The sequence below is a fragment of the Punctularia strigosozonata genome (genome assembly GCF_000264995.1).
Source record: "Punctularia strigosozonata HHB-11173 SS5 unplaced genomic scaffold PUNSTscaffold_3, whole genome shotgun sequence".
Classification (NCBI taxonomy): domain Eukaryota; kingdom Fungi; phylum Basidiomycota; class Agaricomycetes; order Corticiales; family Punctulariaceae; genus Punctularia; species Punctularia strigosozonata.
In genome coordinates this window covers 2079499-2100099 of record NW_006767435.1, presented here as the reverse complement: position 1 = coordinate 2100099, position 20601 = coordinate 2079499, and the positions used below count along the sequence as shown (strand labels likewise).

At 55.5% G+C, this 20601-nt stretch overlaps 5 protein-coding genes and 1 non-coding gene across 6 annotated transcripts; 2 read left to right on the top strand and 4 right to left on the bottom strand.

Moving 5' to 3' along the window:
• Nucleotides 1-850: 850 nt before the first annotated feature.
• Nucleotides 851-1695, bottom strand: PUNSTDRAFT_99128 (uncharacterized protein; the record flags this gene model as incomplete). Its single annotated transcript, XM_007381314.1, has 3 exons — nt 851-946; nt 999-1192; nt 1243-1695. The coding sequence occupies 2 exons, from the start codon at nt 1693-1695 to the stop codon at nt 1007-1009; spliced, it is 639 nt and encodes a 212-aa protein (XP_007381376.1). The 3' UTR covers nt 851-946; nt 999-1006.
• Nucleotides 1696-6213: 4518 nt separating this feature from the next.
• PUNSTDRAFT_142080 (uncharacterized protein) lies at nt 6214-7577 on the top strand (the record flags this gene model as incomplete). Its single annotated transcript, XM_007381313.1, has 8 exons — nt 6214-6321; nt 6379-6556; nt 6607-6657; nt 6707-6897; nt 6958-7020; nt 7068-7218; nt 7271-7431; nt 7484-7577. The coding sequence occupies exons 1-8, from the start codon at nt 6305-6307 to the stop codon at nt 7575-7577; spliced, it is 906 nt and encodes a 301-aa protein (XP_007381375.1). The 5' UTR covers nt 6214-6304.
• A 1531-nt stretch (nt 7578-9108) lies between these two features.
• PUNSTDRAFT_63583 (uncharacterized protein) lies at nt 9109-9774 on the bottom strand (the record flags this gene model as incomplete). Its single annotated transcript, XM_007381312.1, has 4 exons — nt 9109-9234; nt 9293-9314; nt 9394-9563; nt 9634-9774. Coding segments are annotated over 4 exons (459 nt in total), but the record flags the coding sequence as incomplete, so codon positions are not given.
• A 714-nt stretch (nt 9775-10488) lies between these two features.
• On the bottom strand, nt 10489-12685 carry PUNSTDRAFT_111874 (uncharacterized protein; the record flags this gene model as incomplete). Its single annotated transcript, XM_007381311.1, has 2 exons — nt 10489-12218; nt 12385-12685. The coding sequence occupies 2 exons, from the start codon at nt 12683-12685 to the stop codon at nt 10489-10491; spliced, it is 2031 nt and encodes a 676-aa protein (XP_007381373.1).
• Nucleotides 12686-15992: 3307 nt separating this feature from the next.
• On the bottom strand, nt 15993-17821 carry PUNSTDRAFT_142077 (MFS general substrate transporter; the record flags this gene model as incomplete). The annotated part of the gene is made up of 4 exons (XM_007381310.1): nt 15993-16786; nt 16840-17100; nt 17149-17491; nt 17552-17821. The coding sequence occupies 4 exons, from the start codon at nt 17819-17821 to the stop codon at nt 16116-16118; spliced, it is 1545 nt and encodes a 514-aa protein (XP_007381372.1). The 3' UTR covers nt 15993-16115.
• A 1302-nt stretch (nt 17822-19123) lies between these two features.
• PUNSTDRAFT_t30 lies at nt 19124-19213 on the top strand. Its single transcript has one exon. It is a non-coding gene; the product is annotated as a tRNA-Leu (tRNA).
• Nucleotides 19214-20601: the final 1388 nt, after the last annotated feature.

The window sequence follows — 20601 nt, the reverse complement described above, 5'->3', positions numbered from 1 at the left end:
TCTGCTCGGTTCCGCAGCACAGACATCACTCATTTCAACCTACACTTCAAAGGCCTCAGAGCATCATTTGTTCTGACTAATGATGGTGCTGGTAGACGCTGGGTGGAGAACAAGAATGGATGGCAGCCAACCGGCCATGTTCATTGATATGGCTGCTACACAACAATATTCTGATATAGCATAACTTCAGAAGCAACTGCATTGTCATTGATTCTTTACATTACTCGTGCCAATATAACTATATCAGTCTGTTGGCACCAGGTGCAGAGTGTAGGTATGCGGTGATCAGGAGCAAGGTTGGTAGGTGCCACAAGCCTAGGCGGCTGAAGCGCGACTCGCGGATTTCAACCGCGACCAATCGGCCTACCGTAAATATGGAATCTGACCAATCAACCGAGATCACGGAGAATCTGTTTCGTCGAAGCTGATGAGAAAATAAGCCTCACGATGCCTCGGTTTGAATGGCATTCCTCTCCTTGTACCTTACGGTAGCATGCGAGATCGTCTAAGATTTGCTTGACCATGAGGACACGTATCGATGATCCTGTTGTATGGATACTTGACTGGAATTGCTGACTACTTGGAGCATCCTATGATATTGCTGACGGCCTCCCTGTGACGAAGTACTCATGACATATTTCAAGGATGTCATGCTCTTACTACAGGAGCATCAGTGGGTGTTACTTCGTGTCGTTGGTATTGTGGAGTGCCATTGCATCTGAGTTCCGCATCGTACTCATCATATGTGTAGAAGCTAAACAGGCAAATATAAATTAAATCACAGCAGATGCGTACAATGATGAACGATGACGGAGTACAGCTTGTTGGTATAAGATGCGATTGTTCTTGTGGGCTATCAGCCGAGACAATGTGACGGAGGCAGTGGGAATGAAGCAGGCGAGGGCACATAATCCGAGGATTCAGTCCAATGCACGAGTATGATGGTCTAATGTACATCTCAATGAGAATGGGCCACACATGATAACGACGAGGCCTACCTCAATGATCAATTCTGAGATCGCTTGCGGTGGCGGTGGCGAACAAGCCGGTCGATATACACATCGTCGTAGCTCCGGAATACGCAAGTTCCTAGCTCCTGGTCGTGTTCCACGAGCGTCGCCCAAACGGAGTGCCAGCGTGGCACGCCGTCCCTATTCTCTTCCTCGAACTTGAACGCGATGCCGAGGTGGTTCTATCGAAAAGATTGAGCACGACCAAGTGGTAGTAGTAAACAAAGCTAACCTGATCCCATCTGTCCTCGAACTCTTCTCGACGCGCGCCGTCACGTTGCTTCCCCTTGTCCAGACGGAAGGCTTTGTCCGTCATGGTGATCATGGCGCAGTTGGTGATTGTAAGTCGGCCGATGTCGCCAGGCGTCAGAATATCGTGGAGGCTGGGAGACACCTCGAGCTCTTTCGGAACTCCGCGGTGCACAGGGTCGTAGCCGTCTACTCGGATCTGGTAGCTGGTCTTATCGGCGAAGTCCAAAGTGAGGTTGGGGTGGTTCGGCGATCGTCGCACGCGAGTGAGGACCTTCCCGACGAGCTCTGAAGGGTCGATTCCGAGAGGTTGGAGGCGAAGGGTGTCCGGTTGATACCGGTTGCGTTTGGTAGGGCTATGTGACGGTCGAGGGGGCGATGATGAGGAACCCGAGGTTTGATTGTAGAAGAAAGATTTGGTGGGACTTCGTGGCATACGGAGTGTAGACGTGGCCATGATGGCAGGGGTGTATCGCTGAGAGGGAGATACCTATGGTACAATGAACAGAGGACAATCTGGTTAGCTGGTCGACAAGGTCATGAGAAGTAATTAGCCACCTTCCGGACAATGACACCTCTCTCCTAATGCCGACCTACCTGAACCCACAACGCGTACACAATGCACAAATAAAAATTGCTCACGTGACTGTGGCACCGAACGCGCATTATGCTGCCCAGCTAACCATATGGATATTTGCACGAATCCACGTTGTCATGTACAGCACACAATAGCCTCTGGACAACCACTATGAGCGCCGGATTCTATTATGAGTGCGTTCTTTAGCGAATGAGCAAGGCGACTTCGACGGAGAAGAAGATTCATGTGCTATAGTTATTGGCTCAGTGAAGTTGCTATGTTTGAGACGGCTGGCATGTCGCGAATACGACTTCGGTGAGCTTGTCCTGATGACAGTCCATAGTAAGCATACGCTTCACTTATTGTGAGGCGTCTAGTTTCTGGCATACAGCTTGCAGTTTGCAGCTCGCATCGATCACTCATGCTGTCTAGATCGTGTTCGGTCCAAGACTAGACGAATGTCACGCGAAAATGACACCCAGTCGGACTGAGGAGCTTATGCGACAGACAAGGATAAGCATTCTTACCAAGAATCGATACTCGGCGCTAGCCGCGTTTCTGGACACTCACAAAAGTATCGACTTCACACAGGAATGGCCTTGATTAGGATATACTACTCGATCTGCTGTGGCATGCAGTACACAGGATGTCGATCCCCCGGAGTGATCGAGGGCGGTAGCATATTGCCGTGCGGCCTAGCGCTGATCATGTGCAACAGCTAAATAAACGAAGTAAGCGGTTTGCTGCCGACGGATGAAAGGGGTATTTCCAACGGTCGCGTTTGCTGATTGTCGGATAGATTCTAGGACAGGTCGCTAGTCATGTCATTCGGTCGCAGTCGGTCCTTCATTCCGAAGAGAAGGTAGAAATCTGCCAGGGGAGTGATCAACATGTGGTGCTCCAAGGACACGGCGGTAATTATGACGGCAGACCTGCTGGCCCACCGTCAACGAGTCGGCCGGGGCATTTACGACGGACCCCGTCGACCCTGGTCAGATTTGCGGAGTCCTGACCTTTGGGGTCTACAGGGGACCATCGACGACAAACAGATCGCGTCAGTGGCGTCACGAATGGCCTTCCGACCTCGTCAGTCGACCGGACGCCGACTTTAGTCGCGTTCAGTTCGCAAGCCGTTGTTCGCCCGCGCATTAGGTACTGTCGGGCGTTCGTTGGATCCGTCAGCGCAAACCTACGGCAACTTCGAGCCGCCTTTCGCTGCACTACCGCGGGGGCGCTTTCCAACGGGCTTCAACTGCTGTGTCTGTGAAGTCATTCCCAGGCAAGATGTGGCGGCTGATGCGCGGATGTATTCGTGGTGCAAGAACTTCGGATTTAACGATACGAGATAAACCCAAAAGGGTGTCGGGCATCACTTACCCCGATCCGGCGCTCGAGCTGCGAACTCTTTCGGAGAATTTCCACTTGGAGGAATAGGAGCCGTGAATCTCTGCTAGGAGACTCAGAGAGGTCACCGCCCGAATCATGGATGCCACGCCACGCACCTTTCTCTCGATATGTACGTATTCTCCACGTTGAACGCGCATGTCTTCGGCGGGAGGTAGACTCGGCGGCCGCAAGAGCGCCACGATGCTGCGCGACGCTACGGTCTGGTTGACTTACCAGAAGGCATCTGTGTTTCCAGTTCAACCTAAACAAACGCTGGTGGAAGCAACGTCGAGCTGTGTTACGACAGGCGTTCTCGACGGCCCGGGACTGAATCGTGGCATGACCGAGAACACGGATGCCTTGGACCTTCGCCGTGGGGGCGGTTCCCCGCAGCCCGCATGCTCCCGATCAATAGAAGCAAGGACGACCTTGGGATCAGCAATACAACTGATGATCAGCATCTAATTTGCCCTGCACACGTATGTAGGTGAAGTAGGAAATTTTTGAGCAGCCTTTGTGGCGCCATGGAAGCAAGGTTCGCAACGACTTGCAACACTGCAAACGTCTTGACGACGTCGTATTGCCTCGGGCATCATGTGTAGGAAGCGCACTAGATATCACAGTTCGACCGCGCTTCACACATGAGGTTGGTGAGCATTTTTCCACCTCGGTTGGTCATATCGACAGCCGTGGAGAGCATGGTTAGCTTGTTCTCAGGGGGTGCCGTCACCGTGAAACGAGGTCCTTGATCACTGTACATACTACAGGATGCGCCGTTTACGCGGTCAATTTCCGGATGGACGCGAGGGTGGACTGGAGTACATTCGAGCTCGTGTGCAGCATAATAGTCTTTGCCACGAGGCTAGCTCGTCCCGCTAAGCTGGAATCGAATCGACACCGGTAATCGCCAATCTCGCCAATCTGGAGGTCTAAACTCATGATTCTGCCGAGTTCACTTTTGAAGCCGTTTGTGGCGTTTGTTCACCGAATGCGGCATTGATCTGATCGCCCTTCTGTGCCTTTTATGGTCTCAGACGGCCTTGTCATGATCAGCGGACGGTGTCTTGTCTTGGTCGAGCGAGACCTGAAAAAGCTTCGGTATCGTGATGGTCCCTTGAAGCCATGAGCTGCCTAACATCAGTTGTGAAAAACTTCGGGACAGGAAGGGTGTATTCTTCACTAAGGCCGACGCCTGTGGGACCCCCGATTTCGGCATTCACGGCACTTCGGCGATTCTGGCATAGTACCGTACGTTTGCTTCTTCACCGTTCTCCGTCAATGCAACATCCCTGCTCACGGTGCCACCTGCTGCAACGCCCGACATCACTTCCGGAAAAACTCAGTGACGGGCCCGACTTGTTACGTACCCCTAAGATTTCTCCTGTTATGCTCCACCGTCATATTAGCACGTCAGTGCTGCGCCTGCCGTAGGGACAGAGTTCCTATCATCGATTTGCTATGGTTCTATCTTCTCCGCAAGAAACAAATTTGCTAGCCTCCGTGGTCAACGGACGTAAAAAGCGTCCGTGAGAGCCGAAGAAAATATGTCAGTACTGGTTCCGCTAGGTTACGCTGTGTGGCCAAGCTGTGCCTCCTGATTCACACCAATACCGTTGAAACCTCTCTAACTTTGATCCGAGAAGCCTGGATAGTCTGTTTGCATCTTTCGTCGGTTCCGCTTCTTCGTAGGTATCCTCCTCTTCTTCCGTGTCTCGAAGGGACCGTACGTGGTACTCAGTACGAGGAGCGGGAGACGCATTCATACGCAGCGTTACCGGTGATGTGCCGTGCACTACTGAATAACTCATGCGGAACTGTCCCGATATCAACCGGAACGCTATTAGGCTCCGCGGCAGGTCATATATGAGAAGCACGGCGAGTTTCATCTTTATCAATATGAATAAAAAGCACGGAACCTGATCGCTTCCATTTTCTTCGTCCCCCTTGCACTACTGACATAGTTATGGCACTTTATGTGGCAGGAGCTCGTACCTCGGCACGATAGTTCAACATGTGATCGGGGCTCGGAGGAGACATGGGGGCTGTAGTCCGCGGAGACGGTCAACTGGACGACGAGACGACCTTGGGTGCTCGTAAAATCAGAAACCAAACGCGGCGTTTGGGAAGACGACACCTCAGCGGATCAACTCATCACCAGGTTCCTCTTTTACGTAGGTTGCGGAGAACACTGCTGCGATTTCGTGCGATGCCTCGGGCAGATCAAGGCCTTGCACGTCAGACCGTCAATTCCGGGCGTGGAGTGACTGAGATTGTATTGTAGCGGCATGTGGGCAGCTATAGGTACATAACATGTTCGCACGAGGCCTGTTGTGATTGCTGTGCTTGTCTTAGAAACCTGCCCTGAACCATCACCATCGGCCGATGGCCTTGTCTAGAAAGATTGCTGTTGTATCCTACGGCGTCCAAGTGGTGGTAGTCAAGTCCTCCAGGGCTGATGGAAAGGCCGTGTTTCGACATGCACCTTGGAAATGATAACAGCGTCACGACGGTGAATGGTGCCTACGCAGCGCGAAGCATGGGTCACAGGCTTCTGGAATGCCGAGCCGTACTTAGGTCCTCGAGATGCCGACCACCCCATGTCGCAGTGACGCCCCCGCATTCAATAATCGGTCAGCCCTACCTCATCGGGTGGGGGCTATCTCTGAAGAGGACAATGGAAGTACCCTATATGATCGTGCGGCACGATCCGCTGTGGGACACAGTACACCGGACAAAGGAGGCCTTTGTTCGACTGGCGCAAACTCGACCATGTTGAGAGGGTGCCAGTGCACGGCTTCCAAGGGCGTCAATGGGGAAACGTGGCCTAGAATGGGGCACGAAATAATTGCGTAAAAAAGGGCGGCCGTACCGCGTCTGCTTCCAGTTACGGTCAGCACTGCAAATTGATCAGCCGGGGTCGAAGTTTGTTGTGAAGGGAGAAAAGGTGGACCCCTTGGGAGAGTCGTTCCCAGTGATCCACGCCTGATATGGCTGATCCGCATCACGGAACCCTGGCCGAGGAGGACGCGCTATATATCCCATACAGCGCCCGCCGACATTCCTCCTCTTCGACGCGATCGCCATGGCCGACATACCGTAGTGCGTCATCATCGCTTCTCGCCTAACGCGAGCCGTGATTGACGCGTCGCTCTCCAGTCACCACGCCCAATTCTATCCAGCGCCGCAAATAGGGCATCCCTACCATCCCAGCCTCCAAGGTCCCGTCCATGTGCCACCCTCCGGCCGCATTGAGACCGTTATACCTCAACGGAAGCGACCGAAATATACGCGGAGCAAGACAGGATGTATGACATGTCGAATCAAAAAAGTCAAGGTGTGTATGGGCGGCTGCCGTGTGGATTGCGCTAAAGCTGTGGCGCACAGTGTGACGAGACCAAACCGAGTTGTCTCCGGTGTCAGAATGGTCAAAGAGACGTGAGTCCTTCAGGTCTGTCAAGACCTGTCCGTCGTGACATTTCTCCAGTGCACATGGCCAGAGACGGTAAACTTACGCAAGAAGACTGGCGTCAAGCAGGAACCGTTGGACCCCAGGACTTCGCCAACCGACTCGCTCGACAGGCTCTCGGACATGTCCGCTCCGTCGACGCGGGAGCCTTCGCCGTACCAAAGAGAAGATCAACTTGCTTTGCCTCCCTTGGGCGGTCGACGGCACAGGTGAGCTGGTATCCTGAATTGCCGATGATATCAAGTTTACTGAACCTCCTGTTTGTCCAGCGACTCGATGCAATACCTCCCGCCGCCCGCTCCTCCGGACAATGGCCTTGGTCGCCGCTCAACGTGCGTCTCCACTCATTGAGTAGTCACATCGCTCACCGTGTCATTAGTATCCCGCATCTGGCACATGGTCCTCCCACTTACGCCCCTGCGCATCCGGCTGCCACTTCAAGCGGTTTGCCAATGATACCACCGGAGATGCAGCACCAATACCATTCACAAATGCGGTATGAACCTGAATACCAGAACATGACACACATGGTACCGTCGCCCATGGCTCCCCGCGCTCCCTCAAACACGCTGCCGCCATTAGATCACCATCCTCACCATCCTCACCTTCACCACTCCAGTCCACACCACAACAATCCTCACCACCCCGGCCCTCATCAACCCCAGCCTCACCACCCGCTCCCGGCAGTTTCCATTAGTCAATGGACTTCAGGCGTTTCACCGCTGGCGCCTCCTGACTCCTACGTGAGCTCTCAAAACAAGATTCATGCACTCTTTGGCTTACGTGCTACTACAGTATGAGCCTGCACACAACAGACAAATGCCCGAGCAGCCTACAGCCACGGTCTATGCTCGCCCTAGATACCAGTAATGGCTTACTCACGGCGTAATGCCCCTATAGTTCGTTCTTAATACTCGCAGTACTTCAGGCCCTGTATAATATTGCACATTGACACGGTAACGACTCAAGGATACCCTTCGCTTCTAGTTCGATTCATCCGTCTTCAAGAGCATCAAGTACCCGCTGCCTTACTCAGGCGTGAGCAAGTACTGACTGCTGATCCAGCGCCATGCATTTCACCATGCCCTGTATTTGTTCGACTCGCCAAGAGGCGGACAACACGGTGCGTATTCAATGCGCTCGCTGACAGGGTGTATTCGTTAGGGTCCAACGGGGAAGGACATAGCACAGTTTCCGCTCCGGGGTGAATGCATCACATGGGCTGTACGTTATCCTTGCTTCTAGCTTCCTCCTTAACCTCGCCGCCTCCTCGAGCTTGATTGGAATCTGGGGCGTCCATCTCTTGCCATACTCAGGCCACATCTGGGCTCAAGATGACCGCTCGACCTGCTACCCTCTTTGTCACCGCACACTGAGGTCTCGACAGCTTGCGCGCTTTTTCTGATGGGTTTTCGCGACCAGATGTTGCCAAGGCAAGCTGCCGGGTCATCGGGCAACGTTTCTCTGCGACGATAGCGGAGGAAACACCGCCGCATCCCGGAGCGTAGCATCAAACGGAGTCGACTGCGGTCAGCGTTAACGGCCTGCGGGTGGCGTACGGCGCCCCGAACGACGGTGGGCAGCTCTGGCTTTCAGAGAGCTTCAGGGACGACGCCTGATACGTAGCTCCCCGCCATATGAGCGCCGTATCGTGCCAACGGCCAAGGATGCTTCGGATCTCCCTGCCGTCGGACTGATCCACATGATGGACCTTCGAGTCCTAACGGTTCCTAGAAACCTCGAGCAAGACAGACAAGCCGCGGGTTCTCCGAAGAAGGTCCGAAGGGTGGTCGCCGTCGTCGCTCTCGGCGAAATTCTGTGCTGTGTAATGGGGGTTTGCTGGCTCGGACGAGCCGCAAACTATGATCGGGATACGTCAAGGATTACTTCGAGTATCACGTTTACGGGGTGAACGGACGCGATCAAAATATCCACGACCACGACGAGGTATCTTGATCTCGATCAAATATCCCGATCGGACGACTCAAACGAGAGCCACGTTGGGACAAGGCCCTTGAACTGATCTTGCGGAGGCTGTGCGTGACCAGACGGCTTGGTACTGTTCTTGCAGGGCCGCTAGGAGCTCCGACTGCCCTCCGCCCGTATCGTGACTCGCAATCCTGCTTTAGTTGCAGGTCCCGAACGGGAAGGCTATTTGTCTGAGCGATGAATATTGCGGGGTAATCATATTTAGATTCCTTTGCGATACCTCCGTGCCCTTTAGCGAGATGTCCAGGCTCCCGGCCTCTTATTACTGGTCACTGTTGCCACAGGCAATTCCAAAATCGCGCCACATGTTGTACAACATTGCCCAATTGATTTCAGTACACGTTCTGGGGTTGAGATACCCTCCACCATCATACACCGGGCGGTTTATCCCGCTCCAGTCCCGTCCCTTCCCCAACACGGCGACGATGCGTTCATTCGTTGAAAAAATCCAGCGGTGTATCTGCGGTCTGGACCGCCTGCCACGACGTGGGTGGCTCTTCCTCGTTCGGACGCGCCTCGTTCGTGAAGAGCGAATGGAACTTGACGTCGTCCGTGCCCTGCAGATATGGCCCAATGAGCACGAGCCGCATTGGATGACAGGTATTCCTATCTCACCCTGTTCGGAGGGTCGTGAATCCTACGTTGTCGAACACCGCGGTATGGAGATGGTAAGAAGGCCGTCTTGATGACGTTCAGAGAGAGCTGACGCTACCGACCTGACGTGGATGAAGCCCTCGCCTAGCTCGTCCTTGATCGCCGGGATCCTGATCTTACCAAGAATAATCGTGCCGTAGGACGTCGGCGCGCTCCGGACGAGCACGAGGTCGTTCTCCAGCGTGAAGTTGGTGAGGTCATGGTCGGACAGACCTGCCGCACGCTTCCACATCTATAAAAGCGGCTTCGTATGAAACACTCCTCCGACAACACGTTGGATGACATCAAGATGAGGCACGTACGCGAGGCTCGTGCTTGTCCCAGTCCTCGCGGGACTTGACGATTTCCGCCTTGATGCGGTGCAGGACGTGATTGAACGCCTCGAGCGCGTTGGGATGCGGCGCGTGCGGTGCATTGAACGTGAGCTCTTCTGCGTCGGCTACATGGCGCGTTGCAACGTCAGGCAGTCATCGTTGCGTCCGTTCAGCAACCAGAGCCCGTGCAAGGAGGACGGAAACGTTGCGCACCCATTGATCGCAGATGGATGGCGTATCGTAGTCTATATCGTGGTACACGATTAAGGAAGGCCACTAAGAAGCTTGATCTGTCTTCCACCTGTCAAAATCGCCACGTGCGCCTTCTCCCCACCAAATCGGGCGAAACGCGAGGGACTGCTCTGCCACACCGCGTATGCCTTGGCATCGATTATCCTTCGACATCGCGAATCGACTCAGGCATGCTCAGCACTCAATGCTCATCGCTCACCACGAGGATAGGGGGCACATCGTCTAAGAGTGATGAGCAGTCATGACATCCGGGACGAAAGGACAAGAAGACACCGCATGTAACGGGAGAGCATACAGTCGCATAAGCGGCCAAGGCGAGAGTCAAAGATATATGTACAGGGGTGTTGAATGCCCCCCTCCGTACTCGGAAGTAGCCTTGAGCTGAATAGGGCGGAGTGGGGGACGGAAGGGTTTGGCGCAGCTTGCGCACAGAGTACACCGGCCGACAAAAAATAGAGGAAAAGAGTTCAAGAGGGAATAAGAGGAGAGAGAGAGAGAGAGAGAGAAAGAGAGAGAGTACAGAGGACCGTTGGCATAGATAACGACGAGAGAAGAGACGGAGAGACGAGCGGAAGAAATGCGAGCGTGGCGCTAGGAGGATCCCTGTCTGTCGACGGTCCCGTATATGCGACCACCCGACGCTTGCTGCTGGTAAAGATGATAGATCGCGACCTGATTCGTTTGGTTTTGCTGCTTTGCGACCCCAGTCGTGGTGGTGTGCCAATGCGGCACCGCCCCGAGCGGAAACCCGTAGTATGGTGATTCGCCCGCTGCCACCGACATCGGAGATGCATCTTGCTCGTAGGTCCTCGCGAGGGCGCCGCCGTGCTGGTACGGGTACGTTTTGGGGCCCGGATATGCATACGGCGCCATGGGCGACTCGACGTCGCTGAACGAAGACATCTGAATCGTCCGGGTCGGATCGTCGCCGGCAGAGCCAGAGCTTGAGATGGTGCTTGTCGGCGATAGCGTGAGCGGCGGGGTGAATGCGGTGGACGGACTGCTAGTGTCCATCGGGGTCGACGCGGCCGAACGGAAGCCGTTGGAGTACAGCGGCGGCGCGGCGGATGTAGCGGCTGGCCAAAAGGCCTGTGCATACATCGACGTCGACGAGTAACTCGACTGATCGAGCCTCGCAACGCAGCCTTCAGGCACAGAGGGCAGCGACAGAGAGGGCAAGGTGGCCGCACGTCCGAGAGATCGTCCGATGTTCGGCAAGGAGCAGACGTTGGGATTCGGGGGCGCAAGCGCGCCAGAGTCGATGGCCTCCGTGACGGAGGGCACCGCGTTATCCCTACCCGCCCTGGCGAACAAGTCGCTCTCGCTGCGGCATCTACCAACCGCGCGTTTGCCCAACACGGACGCGTTGACGCCGCCCGGAAGTTTGCCGACCCATAAGCGCCACTCGAGAGCGCTGCCAAGGGCGCGCTCGCATCTGCCAATCTCGCGGGGGGGAAGGCCGGCGAGGCGGGCCCATGCCTTGTTCGAGTAGGTCCTGTCCAGGGCGAATTTGGAGGCGAGGATGAGCGCAGCTAGGAAGGTGCGGCGCGGGCAGAGGAGGGTGCTCGGGAGCGGGGGGAGAGGCGGCAGCGTCGTTTGGGACGCAAAGGTCGGGGAGGTCGAGAACGCGTCGACGTTGCTTGGTTTGGCGAGGGTGAACGGTTCGGCTCCGAAGCTGGCGGCGCGTGCCGGACCCGCGGGGCGTTCGTCGTCCGCGATGCGGACGGTATCGCACCCTTCGGATCGCGGTGTGCACATCTGTAGCTGGGGAACGTAACATTCGGTCTTGCCGTCGTCGCTGATTGCGGTCTTCTGCGCCTTGTTGACATCGTCCGCGTTGATCTGCTCGTTGTCGGTCGGTATCTCGACAGTGATGCGCTCCTCCATCGGCATCGCGTCGGCGTCGCCTAGGCCGGCCTTCTCGCGTGCGACGAGTTCCGGGATCTTGGGTCGCACGGCGGCGATGTAGCACAATGCAGTCTGGAGGACAGTCGCGGAGGTCTTTGAGCGGCGGAGCACCTCGAGGACAAACTGTCGGAGAGGGACGAGGGGCGCGGTGGAGCTGCCGGTCCCGACGGGTGTCGGTGTTGCGGAGGCGGAGGGGGGATTCGGTGGTGCAACGTGCGGCTGGTAGGCCGGCGACCGCGTATGGGGCGAAATCGGGGACGGCAGCTGCATGTTCAGATTCCGAGGTCGAAGGGAGGGATCAGCAGCAGCTGGTGTCGAGGGCGCGTCAGCCGCGCGAGCGTGTCCAGACGTCTTGAATACCGCGGGTATATCGTCTTCGGGCCATATGTCCGAGAGGGACTTGACAGCTTGGTCTAAAAGAAGCAGAGACAAAGGCTAATTAGCAAGCTCGAACGTGCGAAAGGAATGGAGATATGAACGATGATGTAGGCAGGGATGGGGGGGTCGAGCGAAGAAGCACCCTGGCGAGCAGTGCCACCCACGCCGTTCGAAAAAGGGCAAAAAGGTTCAACGACTCACCAACTAGTCCGTTGACGAGGCGCGCGCGGTGGATTTCGCGGAGTTGGGCATGGACATCGCGCGGTTGAGGTTGTTGAGGGGGATTTCGCGGGTCACAAAGGGAGGAAATTGGTTTCGTTGTAATCGGGGATGAGGGAGATACTGTTACACATGACGCAGGAGTGTTTAGGAATTGTTGAGGCTGAGTGTGAGGGGTGGATCGAGCGGAAGACGATAACTGAGCGGCGTAGGGCTGCCAACGCGCCCGGGAGCGAGTGGCTCCCGGGCCGCGGTGGGCGAGTGACTGTGAGATGGCATGCATATCGTTTGAGGGGTGGTGCATAGAGAGACTAGGCGAGAACTAGTAGAGACGAGAGTATACGCGAGCGGAGTAGTCGGATTATTCAGATGGTAGCATTGGCGACGACGGTGGGGGTGGACTTGATAAGGGTGACACAACCGGACTCTATGAGGACTGCGCGGGGCTTGAGGGCGGCGGTGAGGGCGATCGAACTGGGCATGCGGGTGATGTGTTGTGAGCACATCTTGAGTCGGTGGAAGGTGGGCGGATCTGCTCCGGGTCGGGGACCTGGAGAGAACCGCTAAAGGGGTCCTTTTTGCAACCGCAAAGGAGGACTGGGAACGCTGTCGACTAGATCAATAAGCTGGTGGAGGCTGCGAGGACGGCGCAAGTGGTGAGGTAGCGGATTCGTGTGGCGTAGGGGTTTCGGCGCCGCCCATGCCCCAGCCTTAAGACCAACCTCAGCTTGACTCATCGGACCCCGATCACTTGCCCCCGCCACCTCCTTCTCCCGCATCTGCCGCGCCCTCGCAACCCCTCCCTGCGCGCACAAAAGCACATTCACAGCATGCTGTCGATATCTCGTACCCATCTATGAGCTTGGTGTCCGCATTCCTCAAGCTTCGTGCTCGTCTCGTCGACACGAGGCGCGACTCAACGCCGAGGACCCCGGGAGGAGGTGGTGTCCGGCGCTTGACTCGAGCGCTTCGACCGACGGCTTTACCGTATTCGGCGGTGCCCCAGCTTCCCATCGTGACTCTGGCGCCCAAATTTTCCAGTTCCGGGACAGCGATGGGCCCCCGGAGGACGCACTCCCGCTCGGCCGACCACATGGGATGACTGGGCGCACACACCCGTTGACCGACGCGGGTCCGCGCAGCCCACGAGAGAACACGAGGCGATGCGAGTGACCAAGGCAGTGCCTCCCACCTAACCCCTTCCGCCTTCGTCACCGCTCCCTTGGGCTATTGTCCGTGCTGCGGATCCGGGAGATGGCGTCTTCGCCGCGCCCCTGCGAGTCAACTGGCGTCTCGGAGAGGGCGATCGAGCGCCGGATCCCCCTGTGCGTGGGCAGGAGGATATGTACAGCTCGAGGGACGCACTGCATCCCGTCGCCGCAGAGTGCGTGCTGCCCGGATCATATGCACGTCCGCGACCCGCGAAAATATGGCACCTGCCCGAGGGACGCACCAGCGTGCACGCGCCCATCTCCTCTCAACTCATTCAATTCGGTGAAGGAGCCTCGGCCATGTCACGTTGCCGTTCTCTGCCTGCAAGCGCCAGCAATCCGTTTTCGGAGGTTTGCCACCACCACCAGCAGCCTCCTGTCTTGATTGGATATCGCCGGACATCTTTCATCATTTTTTTGCGCCGGAACAATTGCGACATCGTGAGTCTACGAGGGAAACCCGCTGACGTCTTTGCCTCCTGGTGCAAGAAGCATAAACTCGCGATATGCACCCCTGTATGCAAACCGTGATATGTGGCCATATATTGATTCGCCGAGGGAATGAACGGAAGCACTACCAGACCAACACCCATGATATCGCGATCTCCATATAACTCAATATCAGGCGTTGACATATATATGCACATCCGTATCGCGCGCTCTCCCGGAAGCAGCGTCCTGAACCGACGCATCAGCACAGATCTTGGCACACCCGAGTATATCTCGCTCTCGCGCTGCGAACAAGATCGCGTCCCGGCGGCGCTAGCTTCCGCAGGCTTCCTCCAGCAGTCATCGATGCATCGATGAACGTTTGTTCTCCCTTCACCTGGTGCCCACGTACGATAAGAACTTAAGCAAGAAAGGCTGATAGCTCTTCGACGGCCTTCCTGAGGGCGCAAGCGTGCCTATCCCACCCTTCTCGCCCAGATCGGACTCACATGAAACGGGTTCTTTCTCATTCGATTCGCCACTGCTGAACAAGTGCATCGCGTTCCGGTTCTCTACTGTGGAGACTTGACAGCCTCATGAAAGGAGCTCGTCGGACCTGACGCACGCGCCATCGCAGCCATCTGTACGAGATTGAATGCAACCGCACCAGTCCTTCACCGCCCTTGGAATTCTCCCGTCTTGACGTGCTCATATCACTTCCCTTAGCTTCTCCCGGCAGTTGGTCAGATGCATCTCTATCTGCCCAACGTGCCTCAACTCTCGACGTGGCCGACTGTCTGACTCGCGCTTCCGTGTTATCCACGTTTCTTCCATGCACGGGTCTCAGCGCTCATCTAGCAAGCGTCATGACACCATCCTGCTTCCCTTCCATGTTATCTACCTTTCGTATCCGCCGCAGCTCGTCTTTATATAGCCACGTAATACGTCAAGCACCCCTCCGTGTCTTGGAGATGAACATCGGACGTTGAACGGACTTTGACTGCTGCGAAAGCTGCGATCTGTGTATCCCGCCTCTGTACCCTCGCAGGCTGATAAGCATCGCGACACTGCAGACTCGCCATCAACTCTGCCTTACACGGCTCCTGCTATATGGCAATCACCCAACTCAGGGTATTGGCTGCGGCTTCCAGCGAGCAAGCTTCCAGTTACAGCAAATCAGGGTCGATCGCAGGTGGCAGGCGGCGCGGCAGTTCCCGGACTTCCCTCTGCTCGCCGAGCTTATTCCATCGGCACAAGTCCATTGAATTAACGGTCATTTGGCCTCATCGCCTGCATCCTGCTTTCTGTAACACGGGCTCTGCGTAGCATTTGAATGGTTTCGTCGATCTTTGCTGTTTGTCAGGTCTCGAACCTCAGGCCTCATTCCGCAGGGTCTGGCTTCCGATGCGTTCATCGCTTTCCTTCACGGGATCCATGGCATGGCTTTCACATCTCGTCCGTCTACGATGACCTACGATGTGCGCTCCTACCGCATGGCGAAACGCGATCATACCCATGGGTTCCCCCCTGGTGCCAAAGGGCATAACTGACGTAACCTCCGAATCATGCAGAACTGCCTGCGGCGCCCCATCGCCAAGAACACGTTCGGGATGCGCTCAGATAAGCGGTACGGCACCCTCGAACGCGCACGTTCTCTGAAGAAACCTGCCCGGTTCACGCAGGGTGAGCGAACGATACCGTCCGCCCCTATAACGTCCACCCTCGGAACAGTGCCGGGAACTGGTTCAGGTTTCTGCGGCAAACCCCTTGCACTCTGATGCACTCTTTCGTATTCTTCCTCGCGAAAATGTCGATATAATCCGTCTCGACGCCGGGACTGTCTCTTCTATCACCTGGCATCACCTTGGCCGGTAGTACAAGCTTCCTTGAGAACATTCAATGCGTACGATGCTACATTGGGAGACTTCCAGGAACATAGTATCATGCGCAACGACTTCATGTTAGTTTCATATGAATAAGTGGATGCCCTTTTTGTAAGTACGTTACGTACGCTATTAGTAGGCTGCATCAAGCGCCGAATATCGGCCATATTCGCTGCGTCCATGGCGACGTTCAGAACAACACGCCCTTGACCTGCTCCAGCTCGGACACCTTAATGTTCTTGATGAGGAACACCCAAACCAACGCGAGCGCCATGAATGCGGTGCCAGCGATCAACATGCGGCTCTGAGCTTCAGCATAAGCGTGCTGGATGGCCGTTCGCGTCGGGTCTCCAACAGGATAGCTGAGCTGCTTGGCGAGGTCGTTGTAGATGTCCTCCCATTCGGGGAGGGTGTCCGCGGGGAGGTATTTCTGCAACGCCCCGGGCAAGGTGTTTGTCCAGATCGCGCCAGAAACGGCACTGCCGACCGCACCGCCTATGTAACCGAACACGCCGAGGAGGGCGAGAACGGCGGCGTTGTTGTTCTGCGTCGAAGCCGCGAGCACCGCGACTTGCTCGCCGATGATGATCGCCCCACCTCCGATGGCCATGAATACTTGGCACATGACGATGTAACCGATGCTGTGTCCGGGCTCCCGGAAGTAGATGAGGAGACCCTCGAAGAGGATGAAAAGTGGCACTGAAAGGGCGAGTAGCCACCTGAAGCGTCCCGTACGGCAAATCAGAAAACCGACACCGAAAAGCCACACCCCGTTGACGACATCGAAGATGGAGCTGATGTAACCCGCGGTAGAGATGGATGTGTCGTAGACCACCTGGAGGTACGAGGTGAAGTAATCATCTGTGTATTCTGTTAGGACCGCAACGAGTGAGTACGAGGGGGTGATGTCGTACCCCAGCAATAATATGAGATCTGGTACGTGAAGTCCAGAAGACAGGCGCCGAGAACAGTTCGCGAGCTGAGAAGCTCATACGGGATGAATGGCTTCGGCGCCACGTAACGTTCGACCAAGGCAAAAGCGACGAGCATGAAGAAGCCCACGATCACCATCGCAATGAATCCAGCCGAACGCCACGAATTCCCGTATTCTTCAATGATGGAGAAAGGGAGAAGGAAGATTACGAGACCCCCGGCCAGAAGGAAGATTCCCAGGACTAAAGAACGATGAGATTCGACTGTCTGCCGACTGGCTTCTCACTCACCGTCAAATTCAATAGTGTAGTAGACGATTGACTTAATCACGGAGCGGCCGCTGCTCTCTCGCTCCGCGAGCAAGCCCTTCTTGATCGCCTTACGTTTGTTGTATTGAAGAGTAGCCAGGAGCGGCGCGGCGACGAAGGGCAGAATAATGGCAAAACATCCATAACCCCACCGCCAGTTGTTGTCGTAAAAGCGTTCTGACGCCTTTGAGCCGGCGTATGCGGTAATAATGTACGGCGACGAGGTGAAGGCGTAAGCTAAGCCTCGAGACTTGAGCGTCGAGGTGTCCGCAGTGATTACGTCGACGCTGAAAATCATCCCAGCGAAGCCAATGCCATAGAAGACCTATCCGATGTATCGATGCATTAGCTAATTGAAGGAGGCCATACACGCATGCTAACATACCTGAGCGGCACAATAGGTCCCAATATCATTGCACGTTGCCGACAGTATCAGGCCCAGCGTCGCAAAAGCTGTCATGACTGCGAGACCGACGGAGCGGTCCCAAAGGTTGAGCACCTTGGCGACTGGCATATACGAAGCCGCGCTCATGACGTTTGACACGATGGCAATGACGGGAATGAGCGAGTGGGACTCGAAGCCACTCGTAATGTAGGCGGACAAGTTGCCCGTGATGGACGATTGGAAGGCGTTGACCATATAAAGCCCGAACATGCTACAAGGATCATATCAGCTTCGGAACATGGAGCGCGTCGAAACTACTTGCAATATATAACAGATTATCAGAGATTTCTTGGTCCATGTCTGAGTCACAGCCGCTGCCTGCTTGACACCGGCCTGGGCATTCTGGTCCGAAAGGCCATCGAGATGTTGCTCTCCGGCGTTTAGCGACTGGGCGGGGTAGACGGGGTCATTGGGATCATGTCCGGCAGAGAGTTCGATGTCTTTTTCCTTATACTCCTCATCTCCAACCAAGCTCCCAGTGGCGGGAGGGGCATCGATGATGTCTTGTTGAATAGGGTCGACGATACCGTCGGCGCCGTGTCGTTTAGTGAAAGAAAGTCTTTGACGTCTACCGGGGTTTAACTCCTCAGGAACCCATCGCGCGGCCACCCGTGAACGGCGAGACCGGTCAACGGGTAGGCCATACTCACAAGTAAGCGCCACTCAAAAAAAAAAAAAAAAAAAAAAAAAAACTTCATGCGCGGGTGTGCCCGGAACGGACGAGGGCCGGGGCCGGCGCGAGTATCCACCTGCTCCGACTGGTATTTTGTTCCTGTACAAAGTGCGTATTTCATTTATGACATCCTGGAAGGAATCTACCTACCTACCATGCTGATCACGGTGCCTGGGCATAGAGCAGCTCCATTTACGCGTCCCTTAGGGTTCTCATCCTTGCTAAGCCACCTTGCAGGATTGAAAGTAAAGGAAATCAGAGCACGTATGGGGCCTCCCGTGATATCAGGCACCACAAGGCCGCCGAGAACGCTCGGCCGAATGTTTCACCAGATGCTCCCGTGTTATCTGATAACCCGAGCGGTCATCCCTGTTTTATCTGATAATCCTCTCTATTACACCGCTCCACGGTCTAGTTCGACGTAGCCATTTTTTCCTGCTGGTCCACCCCCATAAATTGAAGCGTGCTCGAGTTCATAGAAGGCTTTCACTCGAGGTACGTATTGTGATATACGTTTGACCCACAGAATGGGCTGACAAGAATATTGTTAGCAGCCACCAGCACGACGACCCATAATGTGGCTTGTAGTTTCTCATTGCACTTTTGGAAAGATTGACTGAGGGATCTGGTGCACGCGCAAAGTGTCAGTAGTGGGTGCTGTAGTTCTCGGAGACGTGCATATGTAGCTACCTACAGAGGCCCGCACTAGTTCGCACCCGTGAGCCTTTCCGTGGATTGAGCTTGAGGTCGATCCTCCCGGCATTGTCGACAGCGTGCCGACTTAAACCTGAGCTTCTTTGAATGTAGTCTTGTACTCTTTATGCAATCCGTTCGTTATTGGGCAGGTGGCCGAGTGGTCTAAGGCGTCACGTTTAGGAAACTACTCCGTGATGGGTTCGCCCTCGCGCGTTCGAATCGCGTCCTGCTCATTTTGCTTTCTCGCACCCAACCTGCCGGGATTTGTGCTTCTCGACGTTACACGGGAAGGAGGCATCCGGATTATAGGACTGATGCATCGCCATCTGATCGTAACGAAAACATGCGCGCATTCGCCACCTGCGACATCCGACCTCCTGTCCTCGATATGTCCACAACGAACTCTGATCCACGGGCACTGTCTGGTTGCGTACCGCGCGACGCTCAACTTTCCTGTAGATATACTGCGTCCAGCAGGGGGATATTCATAGTCAGGGCTCATGGAACAAAGGTCTGCCTACAAGTGATCGGCAGGGGGACCTGACGGGCGTTCCGCCTTAAGAGTTTACGGCGGCGAATTGGCAGTGCGCACCCTATTGGGAGACGCGGTCGAAGGGCGCTGTAGCAGAGAGCTGGTCCAGGTCGTAGCGTGATTCAAGCCAATGTTGTTGCCAAGCCAGCGATCGCGAGACGGCTGAAACCAGTGGACAACGTCCTCAACCGGAGCTTTAGCCATCTCGTATCCTGAGGACTCAGCGTCGTTGCATGGTCTTCGTCGATGATCTGAGAGGCGTGTCAGAAGGATCTGGTCAATCAGAGTCCAGCGCCGTGTGGGCAGTAATGATGGGATGGCGGGCGTAGGTGGACAACTGCGGACCGATAGCCTTTCTCAGTCGCACCGATCCCCTCTTTGCTGGATATAACAGACCTCTCGCTGCAAACGCTCTGCTATCTCACTCGTTCACCCTACTGCGTTATCATCCAAAGGAACATTCTATCGAAGCCGCTGAGGCCGCTGCGCCTATAAGTGCCGCCGACGACCGTTGCGCGTCTCCCATTGTCCTCTCCACTGATACTAGTGTAACACAGTGAGTACCTCGATATTGCGCATTTCTAAAGAGCCGTCGTGGGCGTTACTCTCTCTGTCTTTCGCTCGGCGTTTGAACGAGACAAGTCAGCCTGATCTGACGCGATCTCCGTCAACAGGAACTGCTACAGGTCTAGCAGAGACCGCTGCTGATGGCGATGGCTGCGCCAAACCCCTCAAGGCCTCATGGGCCCCGTGATATCCAACGCTCCTCCTCCCCAGCTCCGTATGCCCTTCCGGAGATCACCCCTCTCAACATCCGCAAGGTCTCTGGAGCTCGGGAACCCTCGAGCGCGTCGGGCTCGCTCGCGCCACCCTCACTCATTACACCACGTTCGCGCTCACCGACGCCCTCCCTTTCACTACAAATACCTGGGGCATCCTCAACTCCCTCACTCTCGCTTCAAGTCTCGGGAACAGCGCCCAAACCTGACAAACCGAAGGGTCTGTTGAAGCTTAACATTCCCATCGCCGAGGGGAAGAGCGCGTTCACCGGCGGCTACTTTGATGGGCCGACGCCACAAGAGCAGTCTG